The sequence below is a fragment of the Opisthorchis viverrini genome, assembly GCF_000715545.1.
Source record: "Opisthorchis viverrini unplaced genomic scaffold opera_v5_291, whole genome shotgun sequence".
NCBI lineage: Eukaryota > Metazoa > Platyhelminthes > Trematoda > Opisthorchiida > Opisthorchiidae > Opisthorchis > Opisthorchis viverrini.
The window spans coordinates 83,936-105,626 of NW_008751949.1; the positions used below are offsets into that span (position 1 = coordinate 83,936).

Here is a 21,691-nt window from a genome sequence, read left to right on the forward strand (position 1 = left end):
TTCAAACGAGTGAGATTTACCGGACGAATGTCTTGAAATAGGTAAATACTGCGTATCTGAAGGTCTTACGAGACTCCATGTCAAAGTTCCGAGCTGACTAATCCGCTTGCAATGGGAGAACTGGTCAGCTCGTGCAAAGTGAGGTGGCTCCTGATCCTTGGATTGTACTGATGGCGCAGAACACGTAATCGGTACCTGGACTACTCTCGAAAAGTCATCGAACTACATCAGCTTTAAGGCAGTTGCCCGGATGACGGATCACGCTTCACTGATAGGTACGTTCATCCCAAACGTACGTGACTTGAAACTTGCGTGCAGGGGCATCGGAAAACGTTGGATGACGTAAACAGTACAGTTAGAGCGGTTAGATGACGCACTGGTGTAAGGTGTGTATGTGTCCTCTGACAGAAAATCGATGCAGCACCACACACTTCACTTTGAAAAGACTTATGTAGGATAGCTTCAGGCAATATTAGAAGAACCTTTATCGGTTTTTCTGGATTCACGTATCAGCGTGTGAGAACACAGCGGAATATTGCACCGCACAGAGCAATGGGAGCACCATCGGTAACGTTCTCAAATGCACCTGGAGACGTCATCAGGACAACATGATAGCAATTGACTGCTGCGTGCTCAAACAATTCAAAACACCATAAAAACGAACGCAGTAGCTAAGAAAGGAAAGCCATTTAAAAATAGAGAAAATAAAAGCTTAATTTTCATCAGTAAGTTGCGTGACATTCATCATGTACAAGTTAAACATCTGTTTCCTGTCGACCATTACTCTTATTACCTGTGGGGATTGTTTTTACGCACTGTGGTCAGGTACACCCAACCAAGTTTATACCGCTTTACAATAGCGAACAGTGGGGTTCGCGAAAATCCTAAATCATCTACGGTAATCGATACATTACCTGAAAAGTTTTGGTTTGAGCTAAATTATGATGAGAACAGCATAACAGACGTGGTTCTTTTCAACAGGCCGACCAAACTGAACAATGTTCTTTTATTCTATCAGTCGATCGCCTTGCTGCGCAATCAATATATGATGCCCTGTAAAGGCTTTCGAAGCAGTATACACCAAAAGTAATCACAGGTCGCGGTAAATTGCCCTATTAGTCTCATGCTCAGAAACTATTTTGATCGGAAAGTGAAAGATTTCTCAGGTGCCATAACTCGGCTACCAACGACAACATAGTTGCCACTTAGGAAAAACACATTATTGCACGTTGAGTGGAAGTGATCAAGAAACTTTGAAAAATCCCCTCATCTCGTTCTGGAGAAACAAAGTGATAACACTTCTGTCTAAAAATCTTATCGTGTTTGTTTCCGAATGATCAACCGTATCTTTAACTCCCACGTTAACTTTGTATCTCGCTCGGGCTATTTTTTATGTGGATATGATCCGCCCGTTGTTTTCGAGTAAATGAATACTGTAGGGTAATCCTTTGCTAACATTCGCTCTTCCTGTTAAGTGTATTTTTTTAAAAAATAGCAGTCGTTTTTCGTGACAATAAGGGACTCCTGGATCATTTTCGCCCCTAGATTGGTTGCTGCTTCATGCAGTCATTCTACCGTTTTCTGTCGACCGGTTCTTTATTTCGATTTTTTATGGGTCACCTCTTTCTCTGAGATCTCTGGTCAGTTCGCTTCGTCACGTTCCTGGAAATTTGTCCATGGTGGGCCTTACAGTATGGTCTTTCACCAGTCAGTCTCTCATGCCATTTGCATGGCGTATCTCATTCACCATGTGGTCGAACCAACCCAGACAGGTTTTTTCTCACGTACATACTACGCTAAATTGTTCTGCGCCACCGAAATGAGCTTGAAGCTTTACTTATATTGGTTTCATCCCAGCGTATAGTGAGGATCTCAGCAGCGCAACTTAGTTTTGACGAAGTTATACCAGATGCGCACCTCTTCACCTGGAATTCGCTGCCGTTCAAACTCAACCGCATGCTTCTGAATTCATCTGGTGACACGGACAAGTTTGTTTTGGCTACTCGGGGTGCCCTGGACATGTTGAGATGATCGAACAGCCCACTACAAACGCTGTTTGCATAAGTTGATGCTTGGTTAAATCACCTTTCTCCCACACTACTGACAAGGTTGCTTGGTTTCACTCTCTGGAGATCCTCATTATGGTGTAGTCACACCAAATTGTACGCAACTGACGAATTGAACTCTCTTTCAAATGACCTGTGTGTTAGCTTTGTGTCCGCTTGACGCGATCTGAAGGGGGTTCAATGATAGAAGAAATTAAGACTTGGGAAAGTCAATTTTGCCTGTAAGGATTTCTCCCCTTAGGGGTTATCCCTAGAGGATAATGGCCGTATCTCTGAATTGTGTGGGTTCTTTGCTCTCTAGTCTAGGCATTATAAGATCCCCTACCTTCAATCAATCGTGGTCTTCTTGTTACGTTCCGGAGTCATCCTGAAACCAGTGGTTTTGATCTTTGCATATCACATTTCTGTATTGTGCCCCCATCCCTTTCGTGCTTCATCATCTTACAGGCCCCGAGGCTTTGCTGGTGCATCTACGCACATGTCATCCACGATTCCGTTTCAAAGCCTCGTGGAGTCCGTCCCGAGCTCATCTAAGTCTGGAAGTCTCCTTGAACGAGGCGTACGACGGGTCGAATGATTGCGGTCTCCGTCGATGGGGATTTCCTTCCTCTGATGGTGCGGCTAGTCGACGCCTGGTTGCGCCCGGTCAGCTGATTGGAGGTTGGACCGGCCTAGGATCACTACCTGCGCAGCTCGAACAGCAACAGCCAACTGCGTCGCTCAGTCTCAGCACCTACGCGTCACGTGTTTCCCGTCCTGTTCGCCGTCTTTCCTACACACATTTGATATTTTGGCGCGGTGCAGAGCGTGTTACAGATCAGGTTTGTTTTTCAACTGGTCACATGTTCCGCCTGTGGTTTGAGCCCCTCCACAACAATTACCTCTCCATAGGAACCATTTCGGTTGATTCTCTCGAGTTCCGTTCATCCTTTTGTTCACTTCATTGTGTCAGAAGATGAGTCGGTTCCTCAGTACCACCCACTGCACGGTGATCCGTGACAAAGTCTACAAAACTGACAATTTGCTCTTGTCTTTGTACATGAGTTCCTTTCTGTGGCCATAAGAACGGTGAATCTGTCCCTGCTATTGGTTTTTGGTCACAAAGAGTTAATCTGTTTCGTATCTGGATGGAAGAGTCTCGGTCGTCCATTGGGGAGACATTATCAATACGTTGGTTGTCCCCACATTAGACAGACCGGAACGAAGCTTCCTAGCCGCAAACCGAGTGAACTCCAAACTTATGTTATACCGCTACCAGTTGTCGCCCGTCTGTATGATCGAACATCAGTCATGACGGGTGTCCAGCTGGCCCTAGTAAGAACAGTTAAAGAAAACGAGTTTCATGGAAGAGACTGAAACTGATCTAGTCTGTCAGCCTCCCGTTACCCTCAAGCTGAAAACTGTTTGAGGAACTTATGGAAGAAACTGAGCTACCTGTACCCAACGAATAAACACATTTCGCTGGATTATACAACCATGAAAGAAATGTATCAGTGGATTAAAGGACCGGACAGTGCAAATAGTGGGAACGTATTCAGCATACAGAGTTGCAACCAGCCAATCGAACGCAAGAAAATCAAGCTGCACCGCAATTGAAATCGGACCAATCAGATCAGAAGCTGAAAAACGGCAAGATTAAGCATCTGGTTAGTCGATTAGTTGCAACGAAAGTAGACCAAGGCGCAACGCCAATCGAAAGTAGTCCAACGAAACTGTCTCAGAGGATGTATCTAACAAACTGATCGAATGCAAGGGAGTCAGGTCAAAACGCAACACGAATCACAAATCGACCAATGAGACAACGAGCAAGTGCTTTTCAACTATCCTATCATAGACTATCAGATGTCCCTTAAAACTACTTAAATGCAAGCACGTTATGACGAAGTCCTCCCCTCTCTCTTCCACAAGTGCTGAACCTTTTGCGAGCCACGTCTGGTAAATAGACCGACATTGCAACGGGCTACTTTCTCAATTGCCCCAGCATCAAACCGTACAATGATCATCAACTACTCCCTTATCCTTCTTGATTTTATAAGATACACTTTTATTCGCGGATAACCTCGGAGTTTACAGTGCCCTCTACAGCTTTCGTCTCTGCTGAAATGATGGGTTTCAACCGATCTCATGGACGGTTGTTGTGAAGATGGCCTCACTACAGTTCTGTGCCATTTATATATTATTACTTTTTCGCATAATAACTTTTTGCAGCAGTCTGTTTCAGGCCTGTGTGTGTTGTGCATTTTTCAATATTATGGAGGGCCCTATGCGGTGGAATTCTGCAGCGTTCTGTCAAATGTGAAACTATTGCCACTCCCATGCTAGCCAGCTTGATTAAGGACTCACCATAACACCTATTTCAGACCAGAGGGGTCTCAAGCCAGAGGACATCAGGCTTATCTTGTTCTACTACATCATGCTGTGGCATTCTAAAACGAAAAAGGTTCAATTCAGAGCCGATACCCACCAACATTCCAGAGAAACCTCCGGAACGAAATGAGGGGCGCGGAATAGGTTCACATAAGTAAGGTATTCGTGCCATTCGCAGGGGAACAGCGCTTTTTGTTCCTGTGTACAGTTCGGTTGGTTCATGTATTCTGGTTGCCCTGTTTAACCGACTAATTTGTCGCCCAACCGTATCTCGTGCGAAAATTCTGACGTCTCTCTTGCTTCTAAAGCAATATTACCAGTTTCACTAAGTCGCTTGCTTGGTACTCAACTGTGTCAACTTCCCTCCCTCTTACATTTTATATGAGCAGGTTGGGACCCGCCCGCAAACCCAAAACTGTAGAAATAATTCATGCTAGTCTGTTTCTCCTGTCGTGCTTTAACGATCTTTTTGACCTTGAAAACCAGCCACACACGTACCCCGATTTGTGGACATTTATTGTAGTCGTCTTATTCACTGGATTTGGTCCACACGCCAGCGTCTCCATGACTATCCGGGATAGGGCTGATGTTCATCAGCCCTGTGTTCATCACACAGGGGTAACTTTATCGCACCCACGTTGGCCTCGCCATTTACCACACCCAAGGCATCGTACGTATCAATGAAACTGGTACTGGTTGGATAATAGATCGATTAACGTTGTATTCATCACATAACCGCGCCAGTGATTTCAGAATCTTATGCTTTAAAGTAAATTTGTCTGATGTAACTGGATACCCCATTGCTCTCTTCCTATCAACTGACAGCCTCTGGACCCCACTCTTTCTGTACGGCCAGTGGCTCTCGGACACAATCGTGTCTACTACCACACTCGGTCTGTTCAACCGCTTCGTGCGTGCGAGTTCGACCATGACTCTGAGGCGGAGGATGCACCTGAGTGGCTTCGGCAACACTACCAGCGTAAAGTGGAGGAGTTCACTGATGTCAACCAGGTAGTGTCCAGATTTCCATCCACCCCCGCGCATCTCTTCGCATATCTATACTTGCCGCAACTTCAAGTCAGCTTATCAAATCACTTACAGTCTTCCCTTCCTCCCACGAATGAGCTCCTTCGGAAAATCGTAAATTGTTTACTTTTCAAGGGCAGACCACATTCCCGACCTCTTAACCTCCGGAATAATTCGTTGAACTGAATGTCCAACAGTGGAATAACTCAAGCTTACTGCTACCTCTGTGGTCAAATTTGACCGCGTTTTTGTGCGAAACCTTCGCGTGGTGAAGATATCGAGTAGCATATTTCGTAGGAGCCAGTGAAATAAGCTTCAAAAAATGAAACGACCAAGTTAGGCTGCATTGTCTCTCCATAACAAAGCTATTAGTGGAACGACGTGAATTTTTCCGTTTTTATACAATAAATTTGTTACATCTCTACAAGGCGCAAATTTACCTACCGGATAGTCCGTGGTTCGATTCCAATCTCTGCACCTCGACTGCTCCTGTCTGGACTTGAGCAGGCTGGAAGTCCCCCAGCTCCCGTGCGTCCTTCGGGCGGCGTGGCAGCCAGACACCGAAACTGTGTTACAGCTGAACAATTGTTTTTTTTATTACTAATGCATTGAGTAGATAAAACGAAGAGGCATCTGTCGGTTCCCAAAAAGCTCCAAAATATTCCCTTATGCAACTGATTTTTACAGCTTTCCATGTTATTCACCATTCAGACATCTATATCACATTAAGCGAAGAATATATATATATATATATATATATATATTTGTAGGGACTTGACCGAACAGTATACACAAACTGGGTCATTGATGAGGTGTCTGTTGATCTGTTCGCTGAGTTTGGTAACCGATTTGCTGAAGTCTCGTCGCCATTCCAGGAGACATCTTCAGTGCCCTTAGTGGGTGGTTGCAGTTGCCAAGGTCGGCGAACAGCCACCTGACCGGTTGCCAATTTATGCACCCGGGCTACCACCATTCCACCACACTAGCAACCCATGATCTTCACCATCGGTGATATTTCGGCACGTGAGCCATTCTATCCTGCTGCCCCCCAATGACATCCAAACTTGCAGGGCACGTTCGCATCATTGTTATCGTTGCTGTCACACATTTCCACAAGATAAGGGTAATCCCCACAATATACGTTCATTGCAGCGAAAACCCGACATACCACTGTCCTACTACTTTAGAAATGTGTCTCTTTAGGTTGCCTACACAGTCTGCACCATATTTGTGTTGTTTTTTTTACTTTCCTTTGAAAAGTATATTAGGAGCCGGTGTTGTTTCACTTGGGTGGGTTACAGGTGACAGCTATGATAAGTGATGGAAAATATGCGGTCTGCGTTGCCCATCTTTGCTTGGCTGCTCCCAAGCAGCAGTCCAGTAGAAGCTGATGTGACCCGAGGTCGAAAACGTATCTGCCGGGAAATAGATGTGATCGACCCGTACCGGATCGAGGTGGCGCGATGCGTTCATGTCGGGTAAGAGTCTACACCTCGCCTAGCCATCCTACTCGGAATGGTGCACCAGACAATACAAGAGATGACGTCACGTCATTGATCCATTTAACACCTGCAAGTCCTTGGGCACAACTGTGCGAGAGACCAAGACCTGGCTACCCCTATGCTGTCAAGCTGCTAGGCCCCGGAATTGTGAATGTAGACTCACCTGTTTGACCCACTGGTATACAGTACTCAAGAGAGTTATATGCGAAGTATGGTTTGCCAACCCCAAAATCGAGTTCAACTATGGCTGCATTCGATCGTAACAGCGCGTTTTTTCGTTAATCAACACCGGCATTAAGGTACATGCACGCAATATTGTCAGTAATATCAAGTAAGCCAAGGAGAAAAATCACAGAACTTTCTGTGGAGGCCAACCATGTAGTTGAAACTACTTTCACCCAAAAATCGATATCAGCTGAAAGTGATGACGTGGTTGTGCAGATTGTCACTCTTACCCAGACTTCGCCACTTCTAAAAGTAAATCTTGGTCTGGCTGCAGAACAAGTGTCCTAAGCCCATCACTCAAATGTTGTCCATCACAGTTTGTTACATATTTCCATAGGTCAATTAAACCAGCTTGAAAGGAAGCTGGGCGTGGTTTGGGTGTTTCTCCGTTTCAGTAGGTCAACAATGACTAGACGTAGCACACCACTCGTGAAGCTGGTGAAAACTCTTCGACAGTCCACGACCAGCTTCGCCCTTCTTGGGGCTCATCAGGTAGGCGCAGTCCCCGAGTTCCCATCAAACTTATGCTCTACTTGGACCTAAATTGCACGAAATTCACGGGAGCTCAAATGAATCTCTCGTTTATGATGTTATTGGCAACTTATTATGGTGCAACGGGCCGCCTCATGTCTCAGTTGATACGACATCTGAGATATCGCGATACATTGTACAGACGTAATGCACTACTCATAAGGTTGCTGAAAACTCTTTGACAGTTCACGACCGGTTTAGCTCTTTATGAAGCTCTTCAAGTAGGCGGGTTCCCTTCAACTTTATATTCTACTTGAAACCAGATTGTACACAGTTGGTGAATTACACTCATTTGCAAACTATTTGGTGTTAAGGATGCTAATGTAGACATCAGGGACCTTGGTCAAACGCTTAGTGTCACTACTCAGGCCGATAGGCTAGATTAATTAGCAGAGCAGTCGATCGATAAACGTGATTGCAGTGAACAGACCAATGGACTATACTGCCGCTGCAGTTTGTGACGTCAGATAGCCTCGGCGTAGATCCGGCTTTATAATCATTCTATCACTCGGTAATCTGGTCTAGCACAAAGGTTAAACCGAGGCTTGGACCTTATCATGGTTTGTGTATGAGCAGTTGATGCCATTTGGTTGTGTGTGTGATTATTCGTTACTCAAATAAAAGTTTAGCTAGGGGATAAAAGACCCCTGAGCAGATAGACTCTATGGGGTCGCGCTGCCACGACTGAAAGCTCAATTTCAGGTTGAGCATAAGAGTCAATTTTAGTACAGGAATTCTAGGTGTAGGGACTGAGCTCTTGGTTTAGCATGCCAATCTTTACCTTGACTGGTTGCTTGGATTGGTTTGCCTCTCTACTGTAATGACTGGTTACTGAATTCTGAAGCTTCTTTGCGCTCGCGTCTGGCTTCTGAAGCTGGGGGTATATCTTAGACTGACAAACATTGACGTGTCCCTACATTTGTCAGCAATCTGTCGAAGTATTAGCGTCTCGGATGCTTTGATCGGCTGTCGATCAGCTGAACCGTCCACAAGTCAGTTGCCAGGCGTTTATCTGAGCTGAGAGCATTCGTGCGCGGAAAGATTTTCAGTTTAGCAAGCACGAGAGAAGCTTCCTCTGGAATGTGGCCGGATTGAGGTTGTTCATTCCCCAACACATTTTTTATTCGTATTCACTAAAATGTCGGAGGGTTTCCAGAAGACTTTTGAGTAGTGTGTTCTGTCGTTTCGCTTTGAGGTACCCGAGTCCCGGGTCTTGCAGTTTGAGGAGTCCCATAACGCTTATACATAATCGATCTGGGCGTGCTCAGCTGTACTGTCGTGTTCACAAGCAATATTCAGTTTGGTCGAATCGGACACCTCTCGTAAACTTGTTCCACGGAATCTGGCCCGCTTATGTTCGACACAAGTTGAAGTAATCGTCACTTGTTTGATTTGTTTTTCTATCTTATGCATCTGTATGCCGCAGAGTAGTTGTCTGCTAAGGAAAGCTTTCAAAACGAGGAGTTCACCTTCTATCGTTATTTTTCACCTGTCGACTTCAGGGGGAGAAGCAACTGATGCAATTATGGAACGCCCTGCTTCTCTCGATCGGACCATCAGAATTGGTCGTTTGCGACAGTCAGCTAGCCAACCTTGCTGCGTGCTTCGTCCAGCGCTATGCAAGCTCCATCCATCGTCGTCACTTGAGAAACAACTTGATTTTGCATTTCGCAAATCTGGTTGACTATGGTCTACTCTCTCCTGGACAGCTTCGTCATTTGGTCACCATGTACGACAAAATAATCTGCTCGTCAACTCCTGGACGTGTACAGCTGCCGCCGGTCACTACCTAGATCCGCCGTTATGTAACTGTCGTTTTATCGCAACTCTCTGGAGGTGCATAGTTCGTTAAACTGCTATTCCGTTCGCAACATCTCCCTAGGTGTCTTTTTTTATTCGCCCTATCCGATATTTTCCAAAAGAAATCATTCCTTGCCGTTGCTCAGGCTACTTTCCGGTTATCTTGCCCTCGCTTCCTTAGTCACGTGATGCCCCCAGTATCTCCTGATCTGGACTAACACGGTGCTTTTTGTCTACCCTACCCAACCTTACCCCCCCCCACCCGTATTCTCTTTTTGTATTGCTTTGTATATGCTATCTTATTACGGCTACTACTATTAACAATAGGCATATGCTGGTTGGTGATTTTTGAGCGCTTTTCTATTCCACTTTTTCGTCTGTAGCGTTTTTCTACGACCGCACTCTTTCAGGACATCCTCTTCCTATTTGGGGGCAACTTTGCGTCCACTCCATTGATAGGTTTATTGGCAGCCCGCCGGCCCCAAATCGTGGCCCCAGTTTATATCTAGCCATTTTTGTGTTTTGATTTTAGCGGGAATTTATGTGTGCTCACTTCACCTTTGGGTACCGTGGCTCTCCCCTCCCCCCGAGTGCCAGAGCACTTGAGTTTATACCTAGGGATTTTCGTTTAGAAGTGTTTGCATTTAATTCCGACAAACTGCATATTCCTGCATGTCTCTACTCTTTATATTCGTGTGTCTGTACATACCTACGCACCAAGATTTGTAGGATTTTTCAACTACTCATGTCCTCGCTCTACACACCGTTAGTCGGTACCCTACCTGGTGGAATTCTACTCTCCTGCCGATTCTGTTGACCCACTGCGTCTTTTGTTGTTGTTTTTTTACCAAGCGGTATGCCTCTCCTGCCCTGTTGACCCACCGCCTCTTTTGTTGTTGTTTTTTTACCAAGCGGTATGCATTTTCAGTGGGAACAAGAGAACCGTTTTTTTCTAATAACACAAAGCCTTTTGCGCTTGCCTAGTTTGGTCTTAGCATTGTAGAGTTGCGAGTGTTTGTGAAATTAGTTTTGTGCAACGCATTTCGATTTGATATCCTGTTCAGTATTCCGTATAGCAAGATGACCCAAGTGATTAGAGCGCGAGTTTACCGACCGGAAGGTGTGTGATTCAAACCTGACCTCCGCCTATCGACTTCCTCTGTCTAGGCTTGGGCAACCAGGCAGTGTCCCAGCCCTCGTCGTTCCTTCTGGTGGTGTGTTAGCTAGGCACCGAAAGGGTGTTACAGCTGAATGAATAGTATTCCAGTTGCGTGATATAGTAGTCTGTCCAACAAGCAACATTGTTCGGGATCACTTATTCGCGTACTTGTTTTGGTTGCCTTAAGCAATCATCAGTTGCCATTTCAAAATGACTCTCCACTTATGCGTGTCACCTGTATCGTGACAACGGCTTGTGGGTTTCTACTCAGCGCCCCCTCCCGTGAAGTCACGTTCCGCACATCCTCCACGTCAGTCAGCATCCAACTGAGCTGTATATTGATTAGTTTCGGTTGAACTCATTCAATTTTCTCTGCTATTCTTTCTAGGTGATAGAAATCCTCCTGACCGAGCCACTTCAATAGTGGCTAGTTAGAATCCTTTATGTTATTAGTTCCCTAACTTGTACAGGCCAAGGCGTATGCTTAGATTTTGACCGGATGTCTTGGTATGGATATGATCAGATCCCGAAAAGCTCAGTCACCCTGGTGCGTATTGGTCGGCATTTTGGAATTGAACACGTGACCATTATGAACACTTCCAGGCCGCTGCCTCGGCAATCGGCTTTTGTTTTTGGGAACATTTGTTCGCTAGAATAATGCCCTCTAAATAGGTTATTTCACTGTTGTGTACTTGTAAGGGATTTATGATTACCCAGGATTTCGTGTTCGAGCAGGAGCTACCACCGGTGATTCATTGCTATAAAACTGAACTGCTGAGCGAAATATTGGGAGATTAGTTGGTACAGATGGCACCCAGAGAACCAACTAGACAAAATTCGTCAGGTGAATCATAGGGGTCAAGAGTCATCCGGTCATCGACCAATCAGAGAATAGTCCAACCAGCAGATCGATTACCCGAACCACCAGTCACGATCAGTGGTCAGCCCCGGGCCAGTGAGATGTATATATGAATACGCTACTCAACGCCTTCACACCGTCTCACCAATAAGCAACAATGCAACGCTAACCTACCACCCACTGATAATGTCACTCAAAATGATGAAACGTTCGCAACCAAAATTTCAAGCTCAGCTAACAGAACACCATCCACAACCAGGCTATTTCGTAGAATCCATGTTTTATACGATGGAGGTAAGACGGAACAGGCAACGTAACTATTACACCATACAAACTACCCAGTAAATTATGCTAAACTAATCACAATGAACCTGTTAACGTTGATTGGTAGCTGTCTTTTAGCATCCAAACCTTACCTAGAAGGTGAGTCACCCGGATAATACTCAAACTTTTCGCGTTTGTTCCGATGCCCCGTTTCCTAACCAAAGGTTGACTATCCCTCAATCAAAGCCATTCAAACTGAGGCACGAAAAACAGCGCTCTTCCATGACCAAACCACCGCCGCGTGTGGTGCCAGATGCACAACCCAGCACTTATCTTCTAATTGCATCGTCTCGTGTTTGAACCACAGTTGTTGGATATCTGATGACTTCTCCATTTCCTGCTCATGTTGATCGCTTCTAACAACTGCACAACAAAAAGCCCCCTGGGTACATGACCCCTGATGTGCCGATTTATCACCGAGTGGCATTTTTCGCGAATCTAGAGAAGTCATTGGTGTATTTATCCCAGCTGCTGCAGTACATTCGGGGCATGATCCAAACAACTTTGCCAGTAAAGTGGATATCATAAATCCGGTCGATTTCACGCAGTTTATTCAAAAATCCCTGCGCTGATTTTACTCTGACGTATTGCGTTTCGAGATGGTTTCTAGCGGCAACTGACTGAACACCGACGCTATCCAAATTTATCTACAAATCTGATTGGACCAAGTAGAGGCCCTTGAATAGCTCACCGTAGATTGACCTTGATAAGAAAGCAAATTGTTTGGGACAACCCTTGCTAGATAGCCGTGTTTGTATGGGTAAAGTGAAGCGAACGTAAAGGTTGGTCCACTTTTTTTGATCTTAAAAATGCCGGAAACGAGGCAGCCAACTAGTCAGATGAATTAGAACGATTCTAAAGGAAACTACCCGCAAGGTTGCTGAAAACTCTTCCACAGCCCACGACCGGTTTCGCCCTTCTTGGGGCTCATCAGGTAGGCGCAGTCCCTGAGTTTCCGTCAACTTTACGATTCTAATTGTTAGGGCTTCTGATTGGTCAGCCAATCAAAAGTCGCGATAGATCGATCCAGATCGCCAGGCTGAGATATTCCGTCTGCCTGAAAAGCATTCCTCCTTCCCAACCTCGTTTACGATCCAAGCTTTGTAATCGCTTGGCGATATCTCAGTCCTCGGTTTTCAGGTCAGTTACGCATCAAAAGGATGTCATAACAGAACTATTACGAGACAGTATGCCGTCATTCGCTCCAATAGCTCAGTTTTTTACAACGGAACTGGTTGAAGGATGTTCCTGAAAGTGACTAATATTATTTGAACTTTCAATGGGTGTGCGCAACTAATCTACATAAACGGACTCAATCTCCCCCTATCGCTTGAGCAATGTGTTCTTTCCAAACACCGATAAATGCCCTCCATCCCTTAAAGAGTACACAGTATTGACACCTTCATACTATGTACAGGGGGGTGCTTAGATTTCGAAAGTCGATTGAGGCTACAGACTACCCTATTGTCTCTGTTCCTATTCAGCTATTTCTAAGCAACCAAGCTGTTGCGGTTCAATGAATGAATCACCACGGGATTCTTTTGGTGAGTCACTAAAAGCTTCTGTGTGGAGCAACACGGCTGTAGATTTCTTGATTTTCAGCCTGGATTTGGCCGGCACGCTTCTGACGGTGCTTGGTTCTATTTCCGAATTTCGACGCTTCTGTTGCATCTAGTTGATTACTTTCACAGTCCGCTTGAACCTGGTGTGGTATACTCTCTCTCTCTCTCTCTGCGATATCCCTTCTGACGGAGAACTCTAGGAGATCAAATCAGAACCAGAATCACAATTCATATTCCGGTTGATGAGTTTGAGTAGTTTTCTTAACATTATGTGACATAGTCTGCCGTGAATTCATGATAAATCAGTTTAAGAGCGTCCTGTGGAACATACTCGTCGGACAAGGTTTTGATGATACCCCGAGGCCTAAGGTCACTGCTATGCTTTTAAGGACGGTGGGAATGGCGTTTCAGATGCAGCCTCTACGTTTTCCAGCAGATACCAGCTGAGCATTGAGGCGTTTGCAACTTTGCCCATTTGCATTGTTTTCATAAAACCTGGCACCCTAATCTGGTGGAACCAAATGCTACAAGTTGGCCAGTCCGGGTTCTTCGCGTAACAGAGTAGATCTCTTAATCAAGTGACAAGCCAATCAACCAATCAGTCTCCTCGTCAAAACATCCCATGTCGATTGATGGCAATATCAAGTATTGCTTCAATCGCTTGAGGTATGATGCATTAGAGCCGTAAAAATCTTCCATTACTGGTAATTCACTCAGTACACAGACTGGGAAGGCTCCCGAATCGGATACGACCGAAGTTGTGCACCCTCCATGTAGCTGCGAGATATGTTTGAGAAATCGCATGAAATGGCAGTATTTTTCAACCAAGAGAGGTTGAGGGAGCGTCCTCCTCGGCTGTAAGTCCAATACTTTTGTTGTATCGTGGGTGGCCGTCTATGGGTTACGCCTGCACTGAGCCTGCCAGACTACGCGATAGCGAGAAGACAGAGAACTGGGGACACGGCTGTATTGCCAGGACAAAACATACAGAGCGTCTGCGTAAATACATAGGATGACTAATTGGCCAAATATGGTCGTTCACTTGTCCGTTCCATACAGCCAATGGTGGTGTTCCGATTGTGAACAGTCTCAGGCCCACTGCGCGGGTCGTGTGTTGCTAGGCCGTGTTTGGTGAGAACCTCCAACTCACCTACTTTCCGGACGTGTCGTACCGATGGTGACCTTAGGGATACGTCACTCTCTGCACACGTGCTTTTTCTTCTGTCTGGGCGCGTCCTGACAACTTTCTATCTTAATTGGCCGTCCGTTAGAGTTAGGCAACGAAATGATGAGTAAGACCTCCACTTCGGTTGATAGATAGATCAGGCACGTGCGACTAGAGTTGAAAGCATAGGACCTGCGCAGAAGTTGTTTTTTAGTTCGGAAACTGTTGATTCGTTCATCCTCGTCGGTAGTACAACATCGCTATTGAGGGCCGATGCTGCAACGCCCTCAACGACGATTCGTTTGCAAGCTCTGTTGTGAAGAAAAAATGAACGTGGATCGGGATGGGACCTAGTTCTAGCCTACCACAACCTGTCTGCACCTTCAGACGCTCATTCGGGATAGAAACCGTGAGCAAAGATACCGTTCATCATCATCAGCTGTAAAACCGCGTGCAGGCTGTACGGTGGTGATGGCTGTCACGTTTTTTATCGCCAAGAGATGGGGTGATGAGTACGCTTCGGAGGCAATAGCTAATATAATTGGCGGAAGAACCACTTTTCACCAGGGAGGGAGAACTGTGCATCGAGGGCAACAGGTTGGATGCATGAGAGCCACTGAGCGCGCGGCGGGGACATATCTGCCGATGTTCCTAACCATTGATACTCCCCATCTTGCGCTTTCCATCCAGAAAGATGGCAATGACCAGTGCGGCTGATTTTTCTGATGATGACTTTGATACTTCGTTGTCAAGTCCTTGCTTGACCTTCACCTGGTTCACTTTTACCCTCCGCGCTGTTTTGCGATAAGTGCTGTCCAAGGAATTCGGTCAACTGGCATAGGGAGCACCTGACCAAGTGAGCGCCACCTGTGGGGTGTGGTCAGTTCATCTATCGTAGGCATTACTTCGTCCGGAATCCATTCGTCCCACTAGTTCTGCTGATCCGATGTTCCCACCAAACTCGAGCAACGCTCCGAAGACACCTATGGTGAAACCGGTACTTTTCTTGCCCATATTACAAGGTGGAGCACACAACTCGAACCTTGACAGAAAGGCTAATATTGTTCCACAGGTGCTGCAGGTTGACGGAAATTGCTCTGACCTTTCCAAACCGGATAGAAATATCATCTTTTGCGAGACCGCCGGTAGAGAAATTTGTCTACAATCTCAGCTGACTCACAGACCGCCGGTAAAGAAATTTGTCTACAATCTCAGCTGACTCATCCGCAATCATGAGGTTAGGGTTCGAGTCCACCCAGCCTTACAGCAGCACTCTACACCTTGCAGGTGTGAAGCGCGTGAGGGAGAGTTAGTTAGGCCACCTGTTATTGTCTGCAGTACCAGGCATCAGGCCTAACAATAGGCATGCCGTCTGCTCAACCTGTGGCTGTGAGTCAATGTCCTGGAAGCATTTCAATCCCACGGGCATTAGAGGCTGGTAGTAAGTTTACCATGATGATAGCAACGATGAAGTGAGAAAGAAAAGATTCCTGACACCACTTAATGTGGTGAACTCATGAGAGAGCCTACCGTAGACCTTCACGCCCCCAGGAGAGTTGGTAGACAGCGCTTTAAGTAATGCTAGAAATTTATAGAGAGTATCTTTACACCACCAGTGGCTGCAAAATCGATTCGAGGAAGAGTTCCCTTGTTGGTTGCTGGAAGCAGTGTCGATCTTCGAGAGTCTGCCGGAGGGTAGAAATGTGATCAATGCATCCTCTCGTAGGTCGGCACCCAGCTTGGTTCCCACGAGTCTACTTCTGTCTGTGTCCAGTCAACAAGGGTGACCCTAGGCATATTCCCTTCATTCCATTAGCACCAACCTGTGCGAGTCAATGTCCTGGAAGCATTTCAATCCCACGGGCATTAGAGGCTGGTAGTAAGTTTACCATGATGATAGCAACGATGAAGTGAGAAAGAAAAGATTCCTGACACCACTTAATGTGGTGAACTCATGAGAGAGCCTACCGTAGACCTTCACGCCCCCAGGAGAGTTGGTAGACAGCGCTTTAAGTAATGCTAGAAATTTATAGAGAGTATCTTTACACCACCAGTGGCTGCAAAATCGATTCGAGGAAGAGTTCCCTTGTTGGTTGCTGGAAGCAGTGTCGATCTTCGAGAGTCTGCCGGAGGGTAGAAATGTGATCAATGCATCCTCTCGTAGGTCGGCACCCAGCTTGGTTCCCACGAGTCTACTTCTGTCTGTGTCCAGTCAACAAGGGTGACCCTAGGCATATTCCCTTCATTCCATTAGCACCGATAAGTTTTGTTAGATTTACTTTGAAGAGGACCGGATGCAGCCCGTCCGGCCCTGCTGATTTCTCATTTTTAGGAAGGATGCTTCGCAAGTTATCTCTTCTTGTAACTGGCAACCTAAGTTCGCATCCCGTTCGTCCCCATGCACTCTCTCTAGGGGCCACGTTGCGGGAGGCTAACTAAATTTTCCTTCAAAGTGTTTAGTCCATCTTTCTAGTTGGCGTTCTTTGAGTGTTTTAATGAGCCGCCTTTTCCACTTATCTTTTCACTGACCGTTGCTTTCGTTTGGCCAGTCAATCGTATTAACTGGTATAGGGCATGAGTGTTTCCGGTGGCGAATTCCCTCTCCAGTTCCCGAGCTTCCATCGTCCACCACAGCTCTCGGTCTTGCGTTAGGCTCTTCACTATGTGGCGTTTGAGTGATCTGCATGCATCGTCGCGTTCGCTGCCTCCTGCTAAGAGTTTCCCAGCAATCTTGTTTTAATCCTGATCATTAGGTCGTGTCGGAGAAGTGGTAGGCGCAGAACTGGAGGCTGTTAGCATCGTGTCTTCCATATTTTCTCATGCTTCATCCCCACGTCCTCGCTTCCGGTGAAAGGAGAGCCTTCGCTGCGGAGTTATTCATTATAAAATGCCAACTGAACAGTTATACACTATTGGACAGGGAAGCAAAACTCTCATATGCATCTTGTTTACAAAAGCTGAATATCCATCCCCTTTTTCAACGCGTCTTCCTGAACTTTTCTGGATATTCATTGACAGTTTCTCAAATCCGAGCAAATGCTACAAAGCGACTCCACAAATTCCGTAATAGATCTCACTTTTCAAGAGACACAAAGCGGACTTACGAGAAAACATACTACTCGCATGCCTCCTCATCAGTAGTATCACCGGTACAGTGTTGGTTTACTGTAGATAGTAGTTTAGCTACCTCAGATTGATGTTGCTGGACTTCACTGGTTCTCAAAAGATAGTGCATTTGCATGCCTCCTGCTCACTTGCGAGGATCCACTCGAGTTGTCGGGCGCGCTCACAAAATGACACCATCAAAATCATATTGTCTGATCCAGAAGTGGCAAAAGCCTTAAGCTGTGGCTCCCCGTCGGCGGCTGACAGCCTTGTGATCAAAATGGGTCCACCAACGACATCGATTGGCAGCCATATATTGCAACAATGCAGGGGGGATCATGCGGACCCAATCCTGAAGGACGAGTCACACCGACAGTACCAAGACTTTCCGTAATCACTTTCATACTCCTTGGTCAAGTCAGTCTCTTTTCGTACAACTGAATTGTTCACGGAAAGTGGTACTCCGCAGAACAATGACTGGGTATGCGCAATATGTGACAGAACCACCATAGTTGCACTCCTGATTCGAAATGTCCTCTTAGCTGACAGAACGTTTTAATTAGCTATAGTGGCCTGTCATGACGACTCTGATGTGCGTATCCAGAAGGAATACCTAGTTCTCCCATCGGTGGACAGTAGACTTGGATGTTTAAACTGATAGCTCACGCCTGCCGCGTCATCGAGTGTGGAGATTTCGTCCTGTAGGTGAAGCCAATTTATGCTGAAAGGCCGAGAAACACTGTACAGCTGTTCCATCCTAATTGGTCAACACGTGTGACCGCGTGATGTGGATCCCGTGATTGAAGGATCAGCGGCGCTGTATCCTGTCTAAGTGCGAGTTAAGCACACTACTGATCAGCCGCTCGCAACCGAAAAGTTAAATGTTCAAACCAATAGAGAGGAAGTTGCGAGCGAGTCCGAGACTCTCACTTAGAAGACAAAGTATCTATCCTACCACATATGAGTTGAACTGGTCAGCGAGTAGTAGTACTCTTGACCCGGTCACATTCCTATGTGGTTCACCTGCGGCAGCCGATCTGAAGACTCTGAAACAAAGGGGACACCTCAGACCTCTACACAGTCATTAAAAGTAAAGTAGTTAATGACGGTTCTATGGCAACATGGTATGCGGGGCACCACCAAATTCACTTCCGACGAGTGATCAAGTAGCGCTCATTTTTCACTTACGTTAGTTGGTCGACGCGATCATTTCTCTGAATTCTGAGTTTGGTTTCCACTTGCACCTATCACCCGCTTGCCATCTACTGGGACTGACGCTAGGATGTACATTGTGAGCTGCCCTATGATTTGCTGCCTGATGCGTACTAAGCTGCATCGAAGGGATAATTGCTTTCAGGGGTGGGTGGATAGGATAGGCCATCCACCACCACCAGGAGTTTATCTAAACATCGGAGCATTGGCTAATTTTTCTGTTGTTACTCAGAACAGTGGGCAAACAAATGCCGATGTGTCCTCAGATTCATCGCTTACAAGTAGAACGGGAGGAACTGCTTGGAACCGATGGAAAGTCATCATCTCCCTGTTCCGAAAAATATTTTATGGAAGATGTTGAACAGAGAGCTTTAGCCGGATTTCCTTACCCACCCAATATATTCTGGCGTTATGTGAATGACACTTTCGTCTTGGTGAAACGAAACAAGGTCAGTGAGTTTTTAGAACTATCTGAATCTGACCTGAATCCACACATCAAACTTAGAATGGAGATAGAGTCAACTTCGGGTACGCTGCCCTTCCTACATCGCATGACTCAAGATTGTGGGAAACTTAAGACCGCAGTGTGTGAAAAAATCAGCTGACAATAGGGCGATTTCGAACTATTCGTTAGCACATCCCGAGTCGGTATTCGCTAGTATTGCCTCAAAGTGGAAAGGGGCGAGGTAACTCAAGTGGTTGGAGCGCGAATTTACTGACCGGAAGGTCCGTGGTTCGAACACGACCCCTGCCTTTCGACTTCCCCTGTCTAGACCAGGGCAACCTGGCAATATCCCAGCTTTTATGCTTCCTTCGGGTGGCATGGCAGCTAGGCATCAGAAGGCTGTTACAGCTGAACGAGTAGTGCCTCATCAGTGTTTAGGCGAGTAAGAGCCCTGTGCACAGAAGAAGCTAATCGAACAGCGGACGAAATTGAGGTAATGAACAAACTTCGGGGTTGTGGATATCCAGCTAGCTTGATTAGGCGTCAATTGCGAAGGGTGTTGTTACCGGTAGAGAAACCCAACAGGGAATGGATCAGGACAGCTGTTATCCCATATAAACCAGGGACATCGGAGGTAATTCGAAGAATTATAGACATGGCCAACATTAGTGTAACTTTCCAGAGGGTGGACACTCTGCGCTCTGCATTGGTGCAATTGAAGGATCGCCTTCCGGCAAACAGAACCAAGGACTTTCAGAAATACCTAGGTTAAAATAAAATTACAATGCCGCACTGCAGGTGTGCGATAAGGTTACCGTTAGTCACTTCCACAGAATGAAGCACCCTTGCCGAGTAGAACATTTTGGAATCCCCCGGAGATGGTTTCTCAAAGAAAGAAAGGAAGATGACTGTAGCACAAATATCTATGGTTTGATGGTGAGCACTGTGCCTAGGTAGAAAGTACTGTTGAGGATCTGTTGTTCACTCAAATGTCCTTTTTTGGTCTTATCGATGCCTGAGTCGTGATGTATCATACTAGTGTCCGTTCTATCGTGTTCAGATGACAACCAGTTGTTCGTGGTTGTCGGCATCTTGATTGATATCACTCTGTCATGTATTGGAGGAATCTAATAATAAATAACAACGAAGCTGCGTCGTGGAGTTGATTGCTTTTTCTGGGTAGTAAACTGCAGGTTCAGATATCAATATCGGTTGTACTGTAGGCACTCTACACATCCTTGCAATTCACTTGTGAACAATGCCGGGCGATAAAATCTCTCCTCTCTTCCTGGTGAGGAAGGGAGGCAACTTAGCAAAACTGTAAGTGATGTGGATAGGTTTCGCGGTAAAAAGACATTTCGAACGGAGTGAGCGACCTAAATGTCCAAAGCTCTTGCATAGTTACGTCAGTAAACAGTTTAGTTACATGACAAGTTTCACACGTTATTGGGTGTAAGTATTATTAACTCTGCCCAGGGTTCTCAATCCGCTACCGATCAAACATGGCCTTCTCTAATTTGGTTCGTCCGCTGTCTTTTTGGAGGAAAGCTTGTGTAGCTTTGATGATTTCAACAAGCAGTCAGTCAGGCTTGTTCATTTGTTCTCGTTCGATGCTTATAACATATTGCATTTTCTCAACCGACTGAGAATGACAGATGGAAACTATGACGCTGCTCGATGTGATCATCCAGGAACCAGATAACGTTACTGTGGTCTTGCCCCCGATATCAGCCTCCTGAAACACGTGTGACACACACTGGACTGCCAACACAGTCAATCAAGTTGAGCCAAATCATTAGAAGCTGACTACTGTTCCGTAGTAGTGTGGAGGCAGTGACACTGATATTGACCATATTGTGTGAAGACCAGTGATAAACGGTATTTCTATTATGGGGTTTCATCAGCCATTTTTAAAGGCGGCTCGGTTCCAGTGGACTTTTCCTCCACAGAGGCAACGTCTCCTCGAAATAGTGTGTTTTTTTTCATTTGCGTATGACAACATTAGGAGAAACGTAATACACCAGGTTTGTGTAGCTACTGTCCCCGGGAATTCCTCTTGTTTTATTTCGTCTAAATTTGGACTATTCGTTGGAGTTGTTAGCCATTCTAATGACGTTCAAGTTCGTTGAAAATCAGCTGGACATGTTGAATTGATTGTTTGTTATTGGTGCTTGTTCGGGTGATCCTTGATCTGATCACTGAGCTTGGGTGTTGGCTTGCGAACGTCACCAGTCAAGGTGATATCATCAGTGTGCGGTTGATCACTGCATTGCTGAACCGCGCACTGATGATGTCTCCTTGGTTGGTGACAAAACGTCATGCTCGGTGAGCAGATCGACCGTC

At 45.9% G+C, this 21,691-nt stretch overlaps 3 protein-coding genes across 3 annotated transcripts in view; 2 read left to right on the forward strand and 1 right to left on the reverse strand.

The window, feature by feature from the left end:
• Nucleotides 1-10,366, forward strand: part of T265_09632 (hypothetical protein) — a gene marked incomplete at both ends in the record, with an annotated part of 41,005 nt that extends 30,639 nt beyond the window's left edge. Inside the window, 3 exons of the mRNA XM_009175762.1 lie at nt 2,514-2,887; nt 5,259-5,444; nt 9,220-10,366. Coding sequence (XP_009174026.1) covers nt 2,514-2,887; nt 5,259-5,444; nt 9,220-9,510 — 851 coding nt within the window. The remainder of the gene's footprint in view (nt 1-2,513; nt 2,888-5,258; nt 5,445-9,219) is intronic.
• Nucleotides 10,367-13,335: 2,969 nt separating this feature from the next.
• Nucleotides 13,336-13,530, reverse strand: T265_09635 (hypothetical protein; the record flags this gene model as incomplete). The annotated part of the gene is made up of 1 exon (XM_009175765.1): nt 13,336-13,530. The coding sequence occupies one exon, from the start codon at nt 13,528-13,530 to the stop codon at nt 13,336-13,338; it is 195 nt and encodes a 64-aa protein (XP_009174029.1).
• Nucleotides 13,531-17,405: 3,875 nt separating this feature from the next.
• The window catches only part of T265_09636 (hypothetical protein), a gene marked incomplete at both ends in the record, with an annotated part of 11,160 nt that continues 6,874 nt past the window's right edge, over nt 17,406-21,691 (forward strand). Inside the window, 4 exons of the mRNA XM_009175766.1 lie at nt 17,406-17,760; nt 19,141-19,487; nt 19,538-19,764; nt 19,787-20,115. Coding sequence (XP_009174030.1) covers nt 17,406-17,760; nt 19,141-19,487; nt 19,538-19,764; nt 19,787-20,115 — 1,258 coding nt within the window. The remainder of the gene's footprint in view (nt 17,761-19,140; nt 19,488-19,537; nt 19,765-19,786; nt 20,116-21,691) is intronic.